The sequence below is a fragment of the Nelumbo lutea genome, chromosome 4 (genome assembly GCF_056320005.1).
Source record: "Nelumbo lutea isolate HS-2025 chromosome 4, American lotus-T2T, whole genome shotgun sequence".
Taxonomy (NCBI): Eukaryota; Viridiplantae; Streptophyta; class Magnoliopsida; order Proteales; family Nelumbonaceae; genus Nelumbo; species Nelumbo lutea.
The window spans coordinates 59,190,910-59,210,384 of record NC_142687.1 but is presented as its reverse complement, the minus strand read 5'-3'; the positions used below and the strand labels follow the sequence as shown (position 1 = coordinate 59,210,384).

At 40.2% G+C, this 19,475-nt stretch overlaps 1 protein-coding gene across 1 annotated transcript in view; it reads left to right on the top strand.

Moving 5' to 3' along the window:
* The window catches only part of PRMT6 (protein arginine methyltransferase 6), a 70,287-nt gene that overhangs the window by 21,510 nt on the left and 29,302 nt on the right, over positions 1-19,475 (top strand). The window contains exons 6-8 of the mRNA XM_088983593.1: positions 123-191; positions 9,869-9,946; positions 12,716-12,794. Of these exons, the coding sequence (XP_088839719.1) occupies positions 123-191; positions 9,869-9,946; positions 12,716-12,794 (226 nt within the window). The remainder of the gene's footprint in view (positions 1-122; positions 192-9,868; positions 9,947-12,715; positions 12,795-19,475) is intronic.

The following is a 19,475-nucleotide window of genomic DNA, read 5'->3' as shown; positions in this document are numbered from 1 at the left end:
CAATATTAGATATGGATAATATGCCCTCTTTCTCTCTCTAAGCCTTTTATGTTATCTTTGTCTACATTAACCTGCGGATTATTTTCATGTGTCCATTCTTTTTCTGGTGCTGATAATTGTAGGATGTTGAAATTGAGGAAGAGGTTGATGTTATAATATCAGAGTGGATGGGCTACATGCTTCTGTATGAGGTGATTATTGTACTTCTTATATTCTTGACTTCAAGGTTTATAATGTTGATGTTGGTGGAAATGTTGGTCATGCAAATATAAGAAACATGTTGGAAATATTGTAAAAATTATAGACATGGTGGAAACATAGTAAAATATGCAAAATATAGAATGATATTTTTTTTTGATAAGTAATGACATAAGTTTTATTAGTAGAGAATTAATACAATTACAAGCTTCCCATGGAGAGGCACAAGCTGCGTCCTCTCCTAACAGCAGGAAGAAAGACAAAAAGAAAACAGAAAACAGGAAACATATTCAATCTACAATTGAGCCCAATATAAGCTTTCCCTGTTTACTCCTTGCTTAGCAAGACCATCAGCCATAGAGTTTTCTTGATCTCCCCACCCATTGTATTCTCACTGTCAAGCTCCTTGGCAGGCAGTTGAATTTTTTAATTTCATTCTTAAAACACCACATTATAGAGTCCGGGTTTTGTAGCTATCCCACTACCACCTTGGAGTCCCCTTCTATTATCAGATGTTCCACACCTATCTGCACAACTAGCTGTACTCCTTGGATAGCAGCTGCAAGTTCCGCCCTAGTAGAGTTTCCAGCTCCTATGGGCCCCGAGTAAATAAGAACCACATTCCTAGCCTCATTCCTCAGTACCCCTCCCACCCCTGATGGACCTGGATTACCAAGACTACTTCCATTGAAGTTCAGCTTCAAAAAGTTTTCAGGAGGGGGTTCCCAAGTCAAACTCACTTTAGTTTTTATAGATGAACAATTAGCCACTGCTAATCAATTCCTCCCAATATCATTAAATGAAAAATGATGGAATAGGTCCAGTGATTTTAGCCATAAGATCACCCTATTTAGAATGCAGTCCTTCATCTCTTCTAAGTTTCTCTCCTTCTCTTGGAAGGTTCTGGTATTCCTTTCTTCCCACATGGACCAGATCAGCGCTGCTCTTGAACACCTCCACATAATTCTTCCTCTTCTGTGCTGCCAAGGGAAGAAAGTAGGATAAAAAATCAAGTTTGCATCCGCTGGCCTAACCAACCTGCACCCAAACAATGAGAAGAGCCACTCTCATAACTCTGCAGTAAAAGAACAGGAAATTAGTAGATGGTTACAGTCCTCACCATGTGACTTGCAAAGGATACACCAAGAAGGTGAGAGACAAAGATAAGGTCTTCTCTTTTGTAGAAAGTCTAAGGTGTTTATTTTCCCATAATGCACTTCCCAACAAAAAGCCATAACCTTGGGGGGAACAGGCCTACACCAAATTGAGTAATGGATTTAAAGAAAGAAGCGTAAGAGAAGGATCCATTTGGCTTGGGTGTCCAGATCCGTTTATCGGGTTCAGAAGGGTCCAAACACACAGTATCAAGTAGGCTTAGCAAATTTGTTAGGGACACAATTTCCTCTTCCCTTAGACCTTTACGAAACCCAAAATCCCAATTCGGTGTTAATGGATTATTCGTAAAGGAGCAAAACTTTGACACAGACTCCTTTTTGTACTTTGAAACAGAGAACAAAGAAGGGAACAGGTCCTTCGATGGAGCCTCTCCAACCCAAGTATCCCCCCAAAAAAGAACAAAGTTACCATTACAAACATCATACCTGACAAAACTGAGAAACTGAGGAAGGATGCCATGAATAGCTTTCCAAGGTGTTGCCAAGGTTGCCCGCTGTGACACTCTAGCATCCCACCCATTATCTGAGCGACCATGAATACTACCCACCACCTCATGCCAGAGCCTCTCTCTCTCCACTGGCCACCTCCACAACCACTTCCCTAGTAGTGCTTTATTTTTTTTAATCAAATTTTCTGACCCCAATCCCCCCTACTCTTTATTCTGGCATACCACTTCCCAATTTATCAGGTGATCCTTCTTACTTTCTCCCGGCTTCTTAGCTTCTCTAGCTTCTTAGCTTCCCTAGGTGGTCTCCTAATCACATAAAGGAAATAAGTTGGTAGGTTAGCTAATGTGGCTCTTATCAATGTGATTCTTCCCCCCAAAGAAATATAGTTTTTCCTCCAAGAAGTCAACTTCTTTTGAAACCTCTCCGCCACTAGACACCAAAAACTACTTTCCCTAGGGTTTGCTCCTAACGGAAGCCCCAAGTAGGTCATAGGCCAAGACGAGATAGAACACCCTAAGTTTCTTGCTATAGGCCTCCACCTGATTGTCCTCCAAGTTAATCCCAGCTACACAACTCTTCCCAAAGATGATACTTAGATTTGACACCCTCTCAAAATTCCTAATAAGATCCTTAAGATTTTGCACTTTCTCAATATTGTCCCCTTGACAAAAAATCAAAATATCATCTGCAAATTAGAGATGGGTGACCGGAATACCATCCCTACCTATCCTCCACCCTTTAATCACTTCTTCTCTGTCAGCCTTTGGGATCATTCTACTAAGCACCTTTGCTATTAGAGTGAAGAGGAAAGGTGATAGAGGGTCCCCTTGCCTGATACCTCTACAAGCTGGGAAGAAGTCCTTCACCACTCCATTAACCAGGACAGAGTAATGACATGAATTCACACATCCAAAAATCCAACTGCAGCACTTATTCTCGAAGCCACAACTTCTCATTACTTGTACCAAGAAGTGCCAGTCCACCATGTCATAGGCCTTCTCTAGATCCAACTTACAAACAAAGTCTCTTCTTTTCGACCTCCTCATATCTCCACACACTCCCTAGCAATTAGGATCTGATCTACTATTTGTCTCCCTTGAACAAATGCCCCTTGGGCTTGGCTTATTAGGGACGGGAGAACTACTTTCAGCCTCAAAGACAACACATTAGCCAAGATTTTGTAAGTGCTAGTTACCAAACTAATTGGCTTGTAATCCTTAGGTTGGATAGCATCTGGTTTCTTATGGACTAAGGCCAAAAAGGTGGCATTGACTCCCGAGCTTACTATATGATTCTCGGCAAGTTCCTTAACAGTGTCACATAAATCCTCTTTCAAAATGTCCCAACAATCTTGGTAGAAAGCCATAGTAAAACCATCTGGACCTGGCGCCTTAGATCTATCCATCATGAAAACTGCCTTCCTGATCTCCTCTTCTTCAATGTTCCTTTCTAACCACCTTGCTTTTTCTCCATCTAACCTCGGCAATTCCAATCCTTCTATAGGCACCCTCTCATTCATGTCCTTCTAAAGACAACTTTAAAATGGTCTACAAAGGTCCTAGCTATCTCCTCCTGATTGGTAATTACCTGCCCTTCTACCTCTAATCTATCCACTAAGTTCTTCCTCCTACCATTTGCCAACTCATGAAAGAATCTAGTATTCCCATTCCCTCCTTAATCCACTTATGCCTTGACTTCTGCCTCCAACAAATGCCTTCTCTGAGTAGAACCTTTTCTAGATCCTTTTTCAATTGCCTTCTTGATTCTCTATCCTGCCCACTCAACAAGCCTTGGGCTTCTCTCTCATCCAGCTTTTCAAATTGTGTGAATAAGTTCAGCTTTTGTTCCTCTACCCTACCAAAATAATCTTTATTCTACTCCTTCAACTTGACTCTTAGTCTCTTATATTTTATGAAATGATAAAAGAAGCATAGTGACATCTTTTCAAATTATCTTGTTCGAAATGATTAAACAAAAGCTAAGAAACTAAGGTTATTTTTATGATTCGGCCTTCCTTGGAGTTCTATTTGTCTGAGATCGGTTATGTAGAAAGAGGTAGAAAGGTGGGAGAAAGAGAGAAAGAGAAAAGGAGAAAGTTTGGTTCGAACTGGAAGCCTCAAGAAGATTACCCCCATTCGACCAAACAGTGCTTTTTATTATTAAAATAATTGAAAAGACATATGTGCCCTTATTTAAGGAAGGAGCACTGGTTCTAACACAACATTACAGATCAGCAACCTTAATCTGGGTATAAGGACAGAAATACCCCTACACTAACACTCCCCCTCAAGCTGGTGAGTATATATCATATACTCCTAGCTTGTTACATATATAGTCCACTCTTCCCTGACTTAAGCCTTTTATAAATAAGTCAGCCCACTGGTTTCGTGTATTAACATATGTAGTGTCTAGCTCTCCATTCAGCACCTTCTCCCTCATAAAGTGACAATCAACTTCAATGTGCTTTGTTCTTTCATGAAACACCGGATTTGAAAATATGAATTGCAGCCTGATTGTCACAATAGAGCTTCATTGGAGTATTGATGTTGTACTCTATTTCCTGTAGAAGGTTCCTTAGCCACATTTATTCACAAGCAGTGTGCGCTATAGCCCTATATTCTGCTTCTGCACTACTTTTTGCCATGGCGGTCTGCTTCTTACTTTTCCATGTCACCAGGTTACCTCCCAAGAAAGTGCAATAGCCTGTGGTAGACTGCCTATTAGACATAGAACCGGCCCAGTCAGCATCAGATTACCCTTCTATCTCAAGTTTTCCGCCACTTGTATATCAGACCGCGGCCCGGAGCCCCTTTTAAATACCTCACAATTCTCAGAACTGCATTCCAATGAGGAATCAGAGGTTTCTGCATGAACTGGCTTACCACACGAATCACTCACAAGTCATCGGTATCTGCCAGGGTCTTCAAACACTTCACCTATATCACTGCTTAGCCTGGTATTTGTGTCCATAGGTGTTTCAGTTGGTTTAGCACCCAACAAGCCTATTTCTTCCAGCAAATCAAGCACATATTTCCTCTGGCACGGATTAATACCATACTTGGATCTTGCTACCTCTATCCCCAAGAAATATTTCAGTTTACCAAGATCCTTTGTATGAAAATGATCCTGCAAATAAGTCTTCAGCCTGTCAATATCATCTACATACACCACCAACAGTATTTTTCCTCCCGGAGAGTCATGACTAAATACAGAATGATCAACTTTGCACTATTTCATACCAAACTTCTTTACTACCTCACTAAACCTACCAAACCATGCTCGCGGAGATTGTTTGAGCCCATATATAGCCTTCCTTAGTCCGCACACCTTACCATCCTCCCCCTGAGCAACAAACCATAGAGGTTGCTCCATGTAGACCTCCTCGAGTAAGTCACCATGCAAAAAGGCATTCTTGATATCAAGCTGATATAGCGGCCAATCATACATGGCTACAAGAGAGATCACAACACGAACTGACTCTATCTTAGCAACCGGGGAGAAGGTCTCTGTGTAGTCAATACCATAGGTTTGGGAGTACCCTTTTGCAACCAATCACGCTTTCAGGCGTTCAACACTACCCATCAGGCAGATACTTAACTGTATAAACCCATTTACAACCAACTTGCTTCCTAGGAGGAAGAGCGGTGAGGTCCCAAGTATGATTATGATGAAGGGCAGAGAGTTCTTCTTCCATTGCTCTGCACCACCCCGGAGAGGCAAGGGCTTCCTGGACATCCTTAGGGACAACAACTGATGATAACAAGGTGACAAATTGGCGATGGGAGGCGGAAATGTGAGTAAGTGAAACATAATTAGAAATAGGATGAAGGTTGGAAGTACATTTACCTTTCCGCAAGGCAATGGGGAGATCAAGCTCAGATGCTGAGTGTGGGTCTGGTGTCGGATTTGTCGATGGAGATGTAGCCGGAGGAGTAGTAGCTAGTACGCGTGGGTGATGTGTATACACATGATGGATAGGTGGGTGTTCAACAGGTGGTGGCATTGGAGGCAAGGGTTTGGTCACGACTGGAACAAGGGGAAGAGGGTCGACAACGGGAAGTGGAAGAGGATGAGGTGACGAGGAAGAAGCATCACCGGATCCCAAAAAGAACGGAGTAGACTCAAAGAAGGTGACATTAGCACAAACAAAGGACTGTCGAGAACTAGGATGGTAACACCTATACCCTTTCTGGGTCCGAGAATAGCCAAGGAAGATGCACTTGAGAGAACGGGCATCAAACTTGTCATTCCCGAGCCCAGCTTATGGACGAAGCAGACACACCCAAATACCCTAGGTGTAAGAGAAAACAGAGACAAATCGGGAAACAAGACCGTAAACGGAGAATGACCATCAAGGACGAACGTGGGCATCCAATTAATTAGAAAGCAAGAGGTAAGCACTGCATCACTCCAAATGGGTTTGGGAACATTCATGTGATGCATTAGGGATCGTGTTGTTTCCAGGAGTTGGCGATTCTTTCTCTCAGCCACCCCGTTTTGTTGTGGGGTGTAGGTACATGAGGTCTGATGTATAATGCCATGTTGGTCCAAGTATTCTTGAAATGATGAGGATAAATATTCATGGCCATTATTAGAACAAAAAACTTTAATGTGGGTACCAAATTGATTATGAATCTTAGAATAAAATTTCTGAAAAATGGTAAACAATTCACTTCTTTCTTTCATTAGATAGAGCCACGTCATCCTTGAAAAATCATCTACAAAAATGACAAAATATCTATATCCATTATATGACATCACTTTATAAGGACCCCAAACATCGGAATGAATTAAACAAAGAGGACTCGACACACGGTTATCATCCCTAGAACTAAAGGGAACACGATGGTGTTTCCTAAACTGACACGGCTCACAATCCAAAACAAAAAGTTGACTCAAAGACGGAACCAAAGACTTCATAACTTTTAGTGACAGATGACCAAATCGGCAGTGCCACTGGAGAGGAGAAAGGGATGACTGGAGAGCTGTTGAAGTTCTACCACCACCGTCAAGATAATACAGTCCACCAGCTTCATGCCCTCCACCAATCTTCATCCCCGTCTTGAGATCTTGAAAAACACACATAGAAGGATAAAAGGTAATGGAGCAGTTAAGTGATTTGGTCAGCTTACTAACAGACATAAGATTAAAAGGCAATTTAGGAACATACAAAACTGAGGAGAAGGATACAGGGTCTAGGTCAACATTACCAACACCACAAATTGAGTATGTGGAACCATTAGCAAGGGTGACAGATTGTGATGTTGAGCAATGAGATAAGGAAGAAAACACACCTGGAGTTCCAGTCATGTGATTGGAGGCTCCAAAGTCAATGATCCAGGGATTGGGTGCGGATGCCAGACAAGCCATACCTGAGTGAGCGAAAGTTGTCATGTTTAGCTGTGATTGGATAAACCTCTCATATTCATCACGGGGAACACTCACAATCTCCTTCACGGGATCATTTGTGGATGTAGGAGGTATCTGATTAGATGAATGATTCTCCTGTCTAAAGCTTGAACTAGAGTCACTAGTCGCGGCATGATTGGCCCAGGTTGAGGGTGGACCATGTAGATCATAACAATAGTTAATGGTATGTCCATCCATACCACAATGAGTGCACTTCCTCGGGCCTGAGCCATGTCCTCTACCACGGGCTCCCCCTGAATCTCTGCCCCCGGTACGACCACCACCACGATTATAAGTAGCCCCACCATTGCCACTTCGGCCATACACAGGACCACTACTACCACCACGGCCAGATTGAGCTCCTCGAGCTCCACCTCTAGCACCACGACCTCTCGATACAGCAAAGGCAGATCTATCAGACATCTTAGAGTTTTTAGTAGGTCCAGTAGAAATCCTCCGGAGTCGAGCAAATACCTCTTCTAAAGATGGGAGAGCTGATCCTCCTAATATCTGAGCCCGTACTAGTTCATATTCAGACTTCAGTCCCACAAAAAATCTAGTCACATCAAGCTGTTCTCTCTGTTGTTGTTGAATCTTGACATCAAAAGTGAGAGGGTGATAGACATTCAACTCATTACATATGTTTCTCATGCTGGCATAGTACACCTCAAGACTCTGATTGCCCTGTTGCAGATTAAAGTACTCCTGATACAACTGATACACTCTAGTTGTATTCTCCTGCCCCGAATACAATTTCTTCGCATGGTCCCACACATCTTTGGTAGTGTCAAGAAACATGAAGTTTACACTAATCCTGGGTTCCATACTATTCCACAACCATGTGATGATCTGAGCATCCTCTTGCTCCCAGTCTTCATACTCATGAGAGTCAGTTGATGGTTTCTCCTCTCTTATGTGTTTTACCTTCTTCTTTGCCTTCAAAAAGACTTCGACGGATTTAGCCCAAGGCACATAATTCTCTCCATTTAGTTTAATGGAGGTCATGTGAACATTCAGGTAGTCTGTAGGCACCATCACATTAGGTTTACAATCACAATTATCTCCCATTCTGCTATCACCGATTCTGCACACTTGCTGAATTCTATTACCACTGAATTCTGCACACTGCACACGACTAGATCACACTCGTCACACTGATTTCAGCACTTGTTGTTGCTGAAAAGTGTGCTCTTTACACCACAAACCCTACTCCTACCGTTACCTGAAATCTCACCACTATATGATCACAATTCTTCCTTTGAAATACACAAAAACAGCATAAACCCTAGCACGCTACTGTCTGAAACCCCACCATATGATCTGAAGCACACTTCCTATTTGATCCATAACAGATATCATGCACAGAAATCTCTTACCTTATCACTGAAGGAACAACCACACGAGCAGGAAATCAGTCCACACAAGACAGCCACTGCATCACACAGATCGACCCTCTATTCCTCATTGATTAGGGGAGGGCGATCTTAGAAACCATAGCAACTGACCACATAAGACCCGACTGGAGGCATAGAAACCTCCAAGGGAAGAGGGCGATCACTCCTTTTCTGCCCTTTCCCTTATCTCCAGTTGAATGCAGAAAAATCAAGAGAAACCCTAGATGGGGTGCGCAGAGAATAGAAATCTAGGCAGATTCAAGTTGCTCTGGTACCATGTTATGATCCAGCCTGCCTTGGAGTTCTATTTGTCTGAGATTGGTTATGTAGAAAGATGTATAAAGGTGGAAGAAGGAGAGAAAGAGAAAAGGAGAGTCTGGTTCGAACTGGAAGTCTCAAGAAAATTACCCCCATTCGGCCAGACAATGCTTTTTATTATTAAAATATTTGAAAAGACATATGTGCCCTTATTTAAGGAAGGAGCGCTGGTTCTAACACAACATTACAGATCAGCAACCTTAATCTGGGTATAAGGACAGAAATACCCCTATGCTAACAGTTATATATAGAAGAATATGTTCTGAAGTTAACCTGTAAATCTTTCGATTCAGTGCTTCATGATGGAATGAGTTAAATCAAAATTTTAACTCAGAGAAAATGTAAATGGTTGTAATAGATCAACCAAATAATTTATTACACAAATTAAAAACTAATATTTAACTTCATGTTTGAAATAAATATTAAGCTAGCTCAAAGTGGTAATTATGTAAATTAGGTGGACAATAAGTTGTTACTTCACATATCTACAATATTGTCACCAAGTTATGTTATAATATTATTTGTTAGACTCCACATGGTATTGGTTGTGTTCACCGGGGAATATGTTGGTTCCAGTAAAATTTCATGTCGCTAACCATTGACGTGGAAATGGAAATAAGTTGTGTAAACTATCTCTTGTACTGCACAAATTGCTGGTAGTGTTAATTGGGGATATGTCTATTCCAGTAAAATTTCGTGTTGCTATCCATGGAAATGGAAATATGTTGTGGAAATATTAGGGAAATTAGGAACATTTTAAACAATGCCTGTTTTAAATTGAAATATTTCTAGGATATCCAAGTAGATTTGATGCCCGTGAATTTATTATAATTTTCTGTATTTTTACAACTTGGTACAGATGCAGTTTCTCATACTCTATACTACTCCGTATCTTTTGCTTTACCTTTGTTGTTTTGTCTGTAGAGTATGCTGGGGAGTGTAATTACTGCAAGAGATCGTTGGCTTAAACCTGGAGGACTTATTCTTCCTTCACATGCCACGGTATTATTATTGTTATTTCTGACATACTATTGTTTTTGATCAGTAACAATAAAAAATTTATTGAAATTTATGAATAATATGTTCAAGTACAATATTAAAGAGGTCTATGTAGACTAGAAAGCTATCTACACTCAAGTATCTTATACCATAGGTTCCCTTGGCACCTCCCCCCAGAACAGTTGATCCATATTTACCTCTTGCCTTGGTAAGACATCAACTGTATTGCATGCATTCCTAGGCACCCATGAAATGTAACCATGAAATTGGCAGTCAGCTTTCTAACTAACCTTAACATATATCTGTATATCTGTGTTCCTTGAGTCTCCAAATCCAATTGGACCTGAATAGAGAGCCATTAGAGCTCCATCTGTTGTCTGAACAATCCCCTAATGCCTAAATTCTCTTGATATCCAAGGCTGCAACCATCAAAAGTCATTTTATTTCTTTGAGAATCAGGAGGCTGTAATGGAAGCCTTATTCTATGTATAGCTGATGATGATGATCTGGCCACTAGTTTTCATTTCTAGAAATAGCATCGTATGAGATTTCATCAAAGCAAGGCAGTGCTTTTATCCAATGCACCACCCTTTCCATGATTGTTCTATTAAACTTCCCTAGCTGGGCACTTGTCTTCAAAGATCCTCTTATTCCTTTCTTCAGATGTGGTCCACGATATAGCTGCTCTCATAAACCTCCATTGTGACTTACCTCTTTTCCTTAATGGAGAAAAGAAAAAATGGTTGAACAAGCTCCACAGAGCAGCTGGGGGATTCCTTAGTGTCTGGAAGTCTTACAGCTTGCTCTACAGGGAAAACACATTAGGAGAAATGCACCAATTTAGTCTTTTTTTGGAAGTTGTATGGTAAACGGGAAAATCATGAGGCAAACTAGGACCAATGGCAAGGACATAAAAAAAAAAGAACCACAAAAGAAATCTTAGAAACAGTAGCTGTCTATATTCTACAATCGCTTCTAGATCCATCCAAAGAAAGCCAACCAAAGAGGCAAAGACTCAAGAAGGGAAGAAATCTCACACAATTTCTCATCATTGAGTTCTCTCCTCAAATCAAGATTCCAAGACAGACCTGATTATATACTGCAAGTCTACAAGACATTCAGATACCAAGGAAATTTATCTTTAAAAGGTAGGCCCCCTATGAAAGGTTATGCCAAAACTTGGTTCTATCCCTCGAATAGAGTCAATAGACCTCCACCCTCTGTGCTAGATAAGCTCAGGAAGTAAAGGGAATACATCTTTCCATGGAGCTTCAAAAGTGGATCTGATATCCAAATCCCATCCATCAGTTATCATTCCATGAGTGCTTCTAATTACTGCATGCCACAGAGCTGATAAAAAAAAGTGCCACAGGCCACAGGCTATGATCACCTCCACAGCCATTTACCCAATAATGCTTTATTTTTTTTAACACCAATTTTGAAAAAAAAAACACAAAAAAGATTATGTGGGGTATTGGTACTTTGTACCTCTGTTGTCAGTCCTTATACATTAGTTGTAGAGAGACTGGGCCGAATGGGCCCTAGTGAATCATTATGTTATCTTTGTTTTTATTTGTTATGATTGTTAATGGGCCTTGTCTTTATGGGCCTGTTAACTTTTCTTATTTTACTTTAATTATGATTATGAGCTGGATGCCCCATTAAGGGCAGAATAGTAATTGTCCTTATAAGTTTAATAAAAGATTAGAGGAGAAGAGGAAAATGGACCAAACTGTCTTTTTCCTCTCCCTTCTTCTTCATCTTCTTCCTTTTCTGTACTGTTTCTCTTCTTTCTTCTCACCTTTTCACCTATAGTCTAAGATTTATTTTTCTGATTTATTGGACTGAATCACATCTAAATTCACTATCATATTTCTTAGTTTAACCGACACTGAATGCCTATCCACCAACTCCAAATCGTTATTAACTTCAATATTCCACAAAGTTAGTATTCCCCTTGGTGTACCCCCATGATGGTGCACCATACTTGCTCTGTAGTTTTTTCTTTTCTGTAAACTCAAAACCATATTTACTAGATAGTTTCTAATTGTATGAAGCTAATTTCTGTTTCTTTTGAGATAGGCAAAAGAGGAACTTTTGATCATCATCATCATCATCATCATCACCCTATGCCTTATCCTAACTATTTGGGGTTGGCTACATGAATCCTGTTTCACCAATCTGTTTTATTTAAAACCATATCCACTGCTAAATTATTAGTGCCATAACCATTTCTTACTCCTTCAACCCATGTCCTTTTTGGTGTACCCCTAGCTCTTTTAGTCCCTTTAACTTGTAAGAAATCACTTCTTCTAACGGGAGCTGTTGGTGGCCTTCTATGCACATAACCAAACCATCTTTGTCTACTCTCATTTTATCACCTATTGGAGCTACTCATAGGTTCCTATGGATGACTTCATTCCTATTCCTATCCTTTGTAGTTTTTCCACACATCCATCTTAGCATTCACATTTCTGCCACTCGCAAATCAGGATCCATATTCATGTGGGTTTGGCAAAAGTTTTAATGCTGGCTGCCAACCTGACGCAATCTTTCTCCTTTTTCCAGGCTTGGGGCTGGCATTGTAAGACAAGCTCAAGTTGGCGGAGTTGGAATAAACGAACTTTTAATCAATTAGAAAAATTCTATATAACAAAAAGTAGTGCTAATTTGACTTGAGGTTATTTTATTGACCTCTCTATTTTCATCTGGCAGTGATTAAAAACTTGAAAAAATCACCTGTTTCTGAGATTTGCTTTTCATGTTTTGCAGCTGTACATGGCACCTATTACTCATTCTGAGAGATATAGTGAAAGCATTGATTTTTGGCGCAATGTTTATGGGATTGATAGTAAGTATGCATTATATATGGGTGATGATGTCCTTTATTTTGAGGTGATATTTGCTGTTTTGGCAAGGTGAACATGGATAAGTCATGCTTCTATGATGGATTGTTGAACAACATTAAAGTCAAACTTATACCTCAAAACCATTCTAATTGTGGGACTATTTATAATTGCAGCTTTTTTGCAAGATATTACAATACCTGGTTACTAGTATTGTAACTAGTAATTTGGCCCAGCAATTTGGGACTATTTATGATGTCCTGTTGTTGCTAGAGCATTGGCCCAGCAATTTGCAGTCCTTACGACCTAATTGAATGAGCTATTCAGGTTGCTTCTTAGTATATGTGCCTGTGTTAATAAAGACATTCATATTCAAGGTATTTCTTCATTAGCTCTGATCCATAGAATGAGCTGGCAATCTCCTTCAACAATCCTGTCTATCCATTCTTGTATAGCTGCCAACTTCAAGCATTGAATGAGGGCTAACCGTTCAACCTTTGTGAAAATGAAATTGCCATGCCCAATTGGTCCTGAAAAAGCTAAGTGAAGTATTACCATTGTCTCTTTCAACGACTCATATTCCTTATATGCCTGGATTGCCTAAAGCTGCAAATGTCAAGACTCAAAGTTTAGGTTCAATCCACCTGAATCGTTAGCCTTCCATTCCATTTATCTTTGTTATTTCTAGCATAAAATACAACTACTGTTTCCCATCCTCTCAACAGATCATCAATTTCCCCTTGAAATTTTCACATGTTAAAATCCAATGTGCTAATCTTACCATGGTGAAATCAATAAAGCAATGAAAATCTAGTTCTTTGTTTTCAAATATTCTAGCATTCTTCTCAACCCATAGGTAGGATGGCATCTCTTGTACAATGACACAATCTTTTCTATCTTTTTTCTTGAAAAATAATTAAATTTGTAGGGTAGGGTCTATTATATTACTTATCTGAAAAAAGAGGTGTATGATTTTTAATGGGGCTATATAAGAGACTCCAGAGAGGAGGAAAAGGTTGTTCTACCTGACTAGCAAATTGGCAAGCATACAGAAGATGGGTTGTGCTTCCTCCACTCTTCAAGCATAGAATGCAGGCATAAGAGGATGAACACAGGGTCTTTTGTTTCCTTTAGAGCCTCTCACTTGTGTTAGTGATCTGAATTGTTGCCTGCCAACAGAAAACTTTGACCTTTGGAGGAGATGAATCATTCCAAATGGCTTTTGTTGGGAAGGGGTAAGGTGTGACATTGGTTTTGTAGAGTGTCTAATGAAAGAACTGCAAGAAATAAATGCCACATTACCCTGGAATTTGAATCTCATACTTTCTCATCCATCCCAGAAAGACAAAGGGACCACTCATATAGGTTTTTGAGTCTCGCAAAATTTTTTCAATTCCAAATTCAAGGAACAGCCACCATTTTTTTGATAAATAACTGAAATTTCATTAATAGAATGCACATCAAATTTACAGAGCTTTGATCAACCTGAGGATAGACTAGAAGGGCTAGCCTTTCCAGCCTCCTAAAAATAGGAGGATCCTAGCTATTTAAGCAAGTGAACTTGGATCGATATAAATTGTGATATTAAATTTTCTTAAAACCCAACTTTGCCTCTTTATAACCATTTGGCAATGACTAATTACCATATCCAGAAAATAGAGATATCTGAGCAGACATTAGGGAGATTTTTTCTTTTCAAGCAATTTATCTATTTTACCTTGGTTAACACACCCGACTTGCAAGGTTACCTGACTGCTACAGGAACGCACTAAAACCCCATTCAATATATCACAATCTTTAAATTGGAGTCAGCAATTAAGGGAACTGTCTTGCGTAGCGCCCAATATATGGTTTGAGTTCCATTGGCTGAACAACTTAGGCAAAAGTATTTCCCAAGTAACTCTAAAGAGCTAAAAGCAATTCTCTAATTGTGTTGTTGTGATAGCAAAAACCTAAACGAGTTACACCAATCTCAAGTCTCCCCCTTGGAAAATCAGGAAATACTACAAACTGAACAATGAACGATTCAAAGCAGTGTAGTTAAAGCCCCTTCTTCACTATAAGAAACATTAGGGGATATTTAAGTCTTTTACGCTTGCTTTTATTGATACTGAGAACTGACCAAATACTTCTTCCTGACACTCCACCTCCTCATTTTTCCAAATTGTGAGAATACCTCCAGAAGCTCCCCAAGAAGGGGCAAAGGACCAACTCAGCCCTCTACTACAAATACTTCTTCTCCACCTTCTGTCCAGGTTAGAGAGCTTAGTTTCTTGGAGCATTACAACATCTGGTCTCTCTTTTTTTAGGACATTCCTGATCATCCTCCTCTTTTTTGCACTCCCTAATCCCCTTACATTCCAATAGAGAATCTTCATTACAAAGGCTTTTTGTAAATCCCGCCCCCTTTTTAAAGTCAAATCCCTTTTCTCTTTCTCCTTCTTGTGGATTTCAGTTTTGTCATAGGAGATTCCACATACTAACTCCTCCACTTCACTCATTTTCCTCTTCCTTTTTTCTATTCCCTCCTAAATCCTTCCTTAGGTCGGTTTTCAAGGCAGGATGACCTTTCCCAGGGGTAGATGGTTGTTGCTCTTTCTCTTGAGGTGGGTTGCTAAGTAGTCCTTCCTTTTCAGGTTCTTCATTGAGTATCCTAAATCCTTTTCACCCACTATCTGGACTGCATTCAAGTCTCGCAAGTCTAGTCTCTTCTCAGGATTCTCTTCCCCCTCCAAAAGGGTTGCTAAATTTCCTAGGACTAGTTTTACAATTTCCTCCTCTTTTCCCATCTCTTCACCCTTTCCATTCTTTCCCGTGGCACTAGGATCACTGTTCACATTTGGTAAAGCTCCCAAGGCTGGATCTGCAACAACCACACAAATTAACACAGGTGGCAGGAACTATTTCCCTCTTTATTTGGCCTTTAAATATCTGACACCATCAATCTTTCTCTAGAAACCAAATGCTCAAAAACCACTATTGTCGAGAATACACCCCTTCAGCATTCCCAACTTATCAACCTTGTATCCCAAATTGTAAGTAACCCACCCACCAGCCCTTCAGATTGGGCTTTGGAAAATCTGAGTGGAATTGCTAGCAATTGTATATGGAATTAGATTGGGAAAGGTATTAAATTTCACAACATTGATCGTAGAAGGAGACTCAAAGTTTGTAGTGGGACTGATGAAAAATGACAGCATTGGAACTTGACATTACAGAAGCACCCTGAAGGAGATCAAAGCAATGACGCAAAATACTCATGGATTCACTGATCAGTGGATATTGTTGGTGCTTTGGGAAAAAGATTGGCTCAATAGAAATCAACCAGCTGTTTAGCAGGGGGCGGATAGAGGGACATGTGATACGCATGGAGGAAAAGGTACTAGCAATAGGGTCTGGTGACTGTGGTTATCTCTTGGGGCTGCTCGTACGCTGTACATACCATAATTCCTAACGTTTCAAGTTACCAATAAAAGATGTAAAAACTTAGGGTAGCTAAGATATGATAACTTGATCATTGCTCGTACGCTGTACATACCGTAATTCCTAATGTTTCAAGTTACCAATAAAAGATGTAAAAACTTAGGGTAGCTAAGATATGATAACTTGATCACTTATTTTCTTGGGACTAAGTTGTGTGGTGGGGAGTGGGAGGTTCAAGTGGGTGGTAAAATATTGGGTTTATTTTTATAGGGTGGAAAGAAATTTGTTAAAGGATATGACCTTTGTTCTGATAATCTAATAAAATTTTGGGAACATGTTTGGGTGGATAACCTCTCCTTGAAAGATAAATTCCCCTCTGCTTTTGCTCTGTTGAGATATAATGGTAAACCTTTGTCCTCCTTTCTGGTTCCTTGGGATATAGGACCGAGAAGGATGTGAGGACTCATAACTAAATGATGTTTTGGAATTGCTTGATATCGTTGATGGGGTCTACTTAGACTCCTCGAAACCTGACAATCGTATTTGGACCCTTTCCTCCTATGGTGCCTATTTCTGTGCTTTCTTTCTTCAAGGCTCTTATTCAACCTTTTGATTCATTGGAGCTACCCTTTATGGTGAAAGAGGTTTGGGACAAACCCATCCCTCCAAAAGTTGGATGTTTTTATTAGGAAGTCTTCCTGGGAAGACTTAATACTTGCGATTTACTCCAAAGGAAAAGAAATAATTGGTGCTTATCCCCTCACTGGTGTGTTATGTTTTCTTGTTGTTTGGGTGCAGGTGGTCTCCCCCGGTTAATGTGCAAAGCTTGTTTGCTCCTACATTTTTGGGGTGGCCAAAGGAAAGGGGATGAGTGTTATGGAAATGTGTAGGGGCTGCAGTGATTTGGACCGTTTGGGAAGAAAGGAACTGAAGAATATTTTCAGATAAGGAAAGAAATAGAGAGGCTGTCATAGAAATCATCATGGTGACAGTGGTTCATTGGGTAAAATCTTTAGAGATGTTTGCACATTTATCAACAGGTGACATCATGAAAAATTAGAAGTGGCTAGTTTTGACTGTCAAAAGTCTAATACAAGCCTTACTTGGTCTCCACCATTAATTGATTACATCAAGTTGAACTTTGATGGGAGTAGTGTAGGTAACTGGGGTCCATCTGGCATTGCAGGGGTGTTTAGAGATAGTGAATCCAGAATTATGGGTCTATTTTTTGGCCCAATTGGAGTAGGTGACTCCTTAAGGGCTGAGGGTATGGCTATCATGGAGAGTTTGCAAAAGGAAAAGGATATGGATGTAAGAAAGCTGATTATAGAAGTTGAATCTAGCTGATAGTGGAGTGGTTGCAAAAGGAAGAAAAGGGATTTTTGGTTTTTTATAATGAGAAGAAGAGATTCAAGTGGCTGAAACAAAATGTGGATACGAAATTCAGTTGGATTAAAAGAACTGCAAATGGGTTGGCTGATGCATTAGCAAAACAAGGGGTGGGAAGGAATCAATTGTTCTTGGCTCAATTGTAATTGCAAATTGTTTTATGGAGAGCTAAGAAAGTTTATCTCTCTTAATCTTGTAATCATCTTTTTATATTTTAAGGAAATTTTGTTATTGGTAAAAAAAAAAAGAAATTGGCTGAGGCCACTATTAGGTGACTATGAACAAAGGAAAGCAGGATGTAAAAGGTTTTGGACAGATCTTTGGTGGGGCAATAACACTTGTTAGCCTCTTTTCCTTCGTTGCTCTCCCTTGTAGAGATAAAAATGCCCTGGTCTTTTAGACATTTCCTGATCCCCAATTTTAGAAGTCTTCTTGTCTCCATCTCAAGACAAGTTAGTTTGGTCCTTACCCCTTCTGGCCAGTTCTCCTCCAGCTCCCACTTTCACAATCTTATAGCGGATCCCTCCCCCCCAAATTTCCTGAACAAAAGGATTTGGTTCTCTTTTGGGAAAGAGATGTATGTCTCCTAATATGTTTGTATCTTGTGTTTTGTGGATGGAGAGGCAATTGGTCACTTGTTAATTAATTGCAGCTTTGCCAGAAGTCTTTGGCAATTTTTCCTGGATGGAACTCTTGAAGTAAGTTACAGTTGAGCTTCTCCAAGTTAAGTTTGTGATTTTATAGCCCATTGGCTGAGGAAAAGAGGGAAGCTATTCTGGAAAGCAGTCATTCACACTGTGGTGTGGGGATTCTGGGAAGAAAGGAACGGAAGAATTTTTTAGACAGCTTCTTCTCATTGGATAATGTCTGTGAGAAGACCTCATCCTTAACCTTTTTTTGGATGCTGGTCCATCAACAGTTTGTAGGCTTGAATAGAGGGGAGCTTCAAAGAAGCTGACAACAATCCTGCATGCTTCCCCTACTCCTCATACAACAGCTCTGCTTACCCTCTGGAGGGAGTACGAATACTTGTTGCAGTTCGATGGCAGCTTTAGAAGGTCGCTTGTTCCTCCCTCATTAGCTGGAATAGGGGGCATTTTTAGGACTTCAATTGGGGACACTTTGTGGGTGTTTAGTGGCTCAGTTCAATCTATTGACGCTTTTGAAGTAGAGACCTGCTCCGTCCTTGAAGGCTTAAGGATTGCTAAGAGGTTCCACTTCAACCCTATAGACGTTGAAGGGGACTCAAGGATCACCATCAATTGGATTGGATGAGGGGCCGTGGTGGATAGCTCACCTCCTGTCAGAAATTCATAGTTGTCATCTTTGTTGAACTGTTCTTTTAGATGGATACCCCAAGAATTTAATCAAACATCTAACGATTTAGTGAAGCAAGGTTTGGGAAGGTATTTTTTGTATAGTGCTGTCTCATTGCCATCTTAATAGTTCCAGGCCTTTTTTTGGCTTTTGAGGCATGTTGTACATCCATCCCCCATTTTTTTTGATGATTTTTTTCTTCACAGTTCCTTTGTGATCCATCTGAATTTTTTCTTCTCATTGTTGTATTTCCACATCCTACTTTCCTCATCCAGTAGCCCAGCCACTACCAGTTTGGAATCCCCTTCAATGATTAGATTTCTAGCATTCATGGTTCTATCCCTTTGCACCCCTTCCATAACTGCCATTACTTCCACTCTTAGTAAGTCTCCCTCACCTGTTGGGCCACACACTTTACCTTCCTCATCCTTGAATACACCTCCAATTCCTTACATACTTGGGTTTCCCATGTTACTTCCGTCAGAGTTAAGCTTTATAAATCCTCTTTCAGGAGGGGGCCAGATAGGAATAACAGGCTGCTTATTGACATTTGAGTC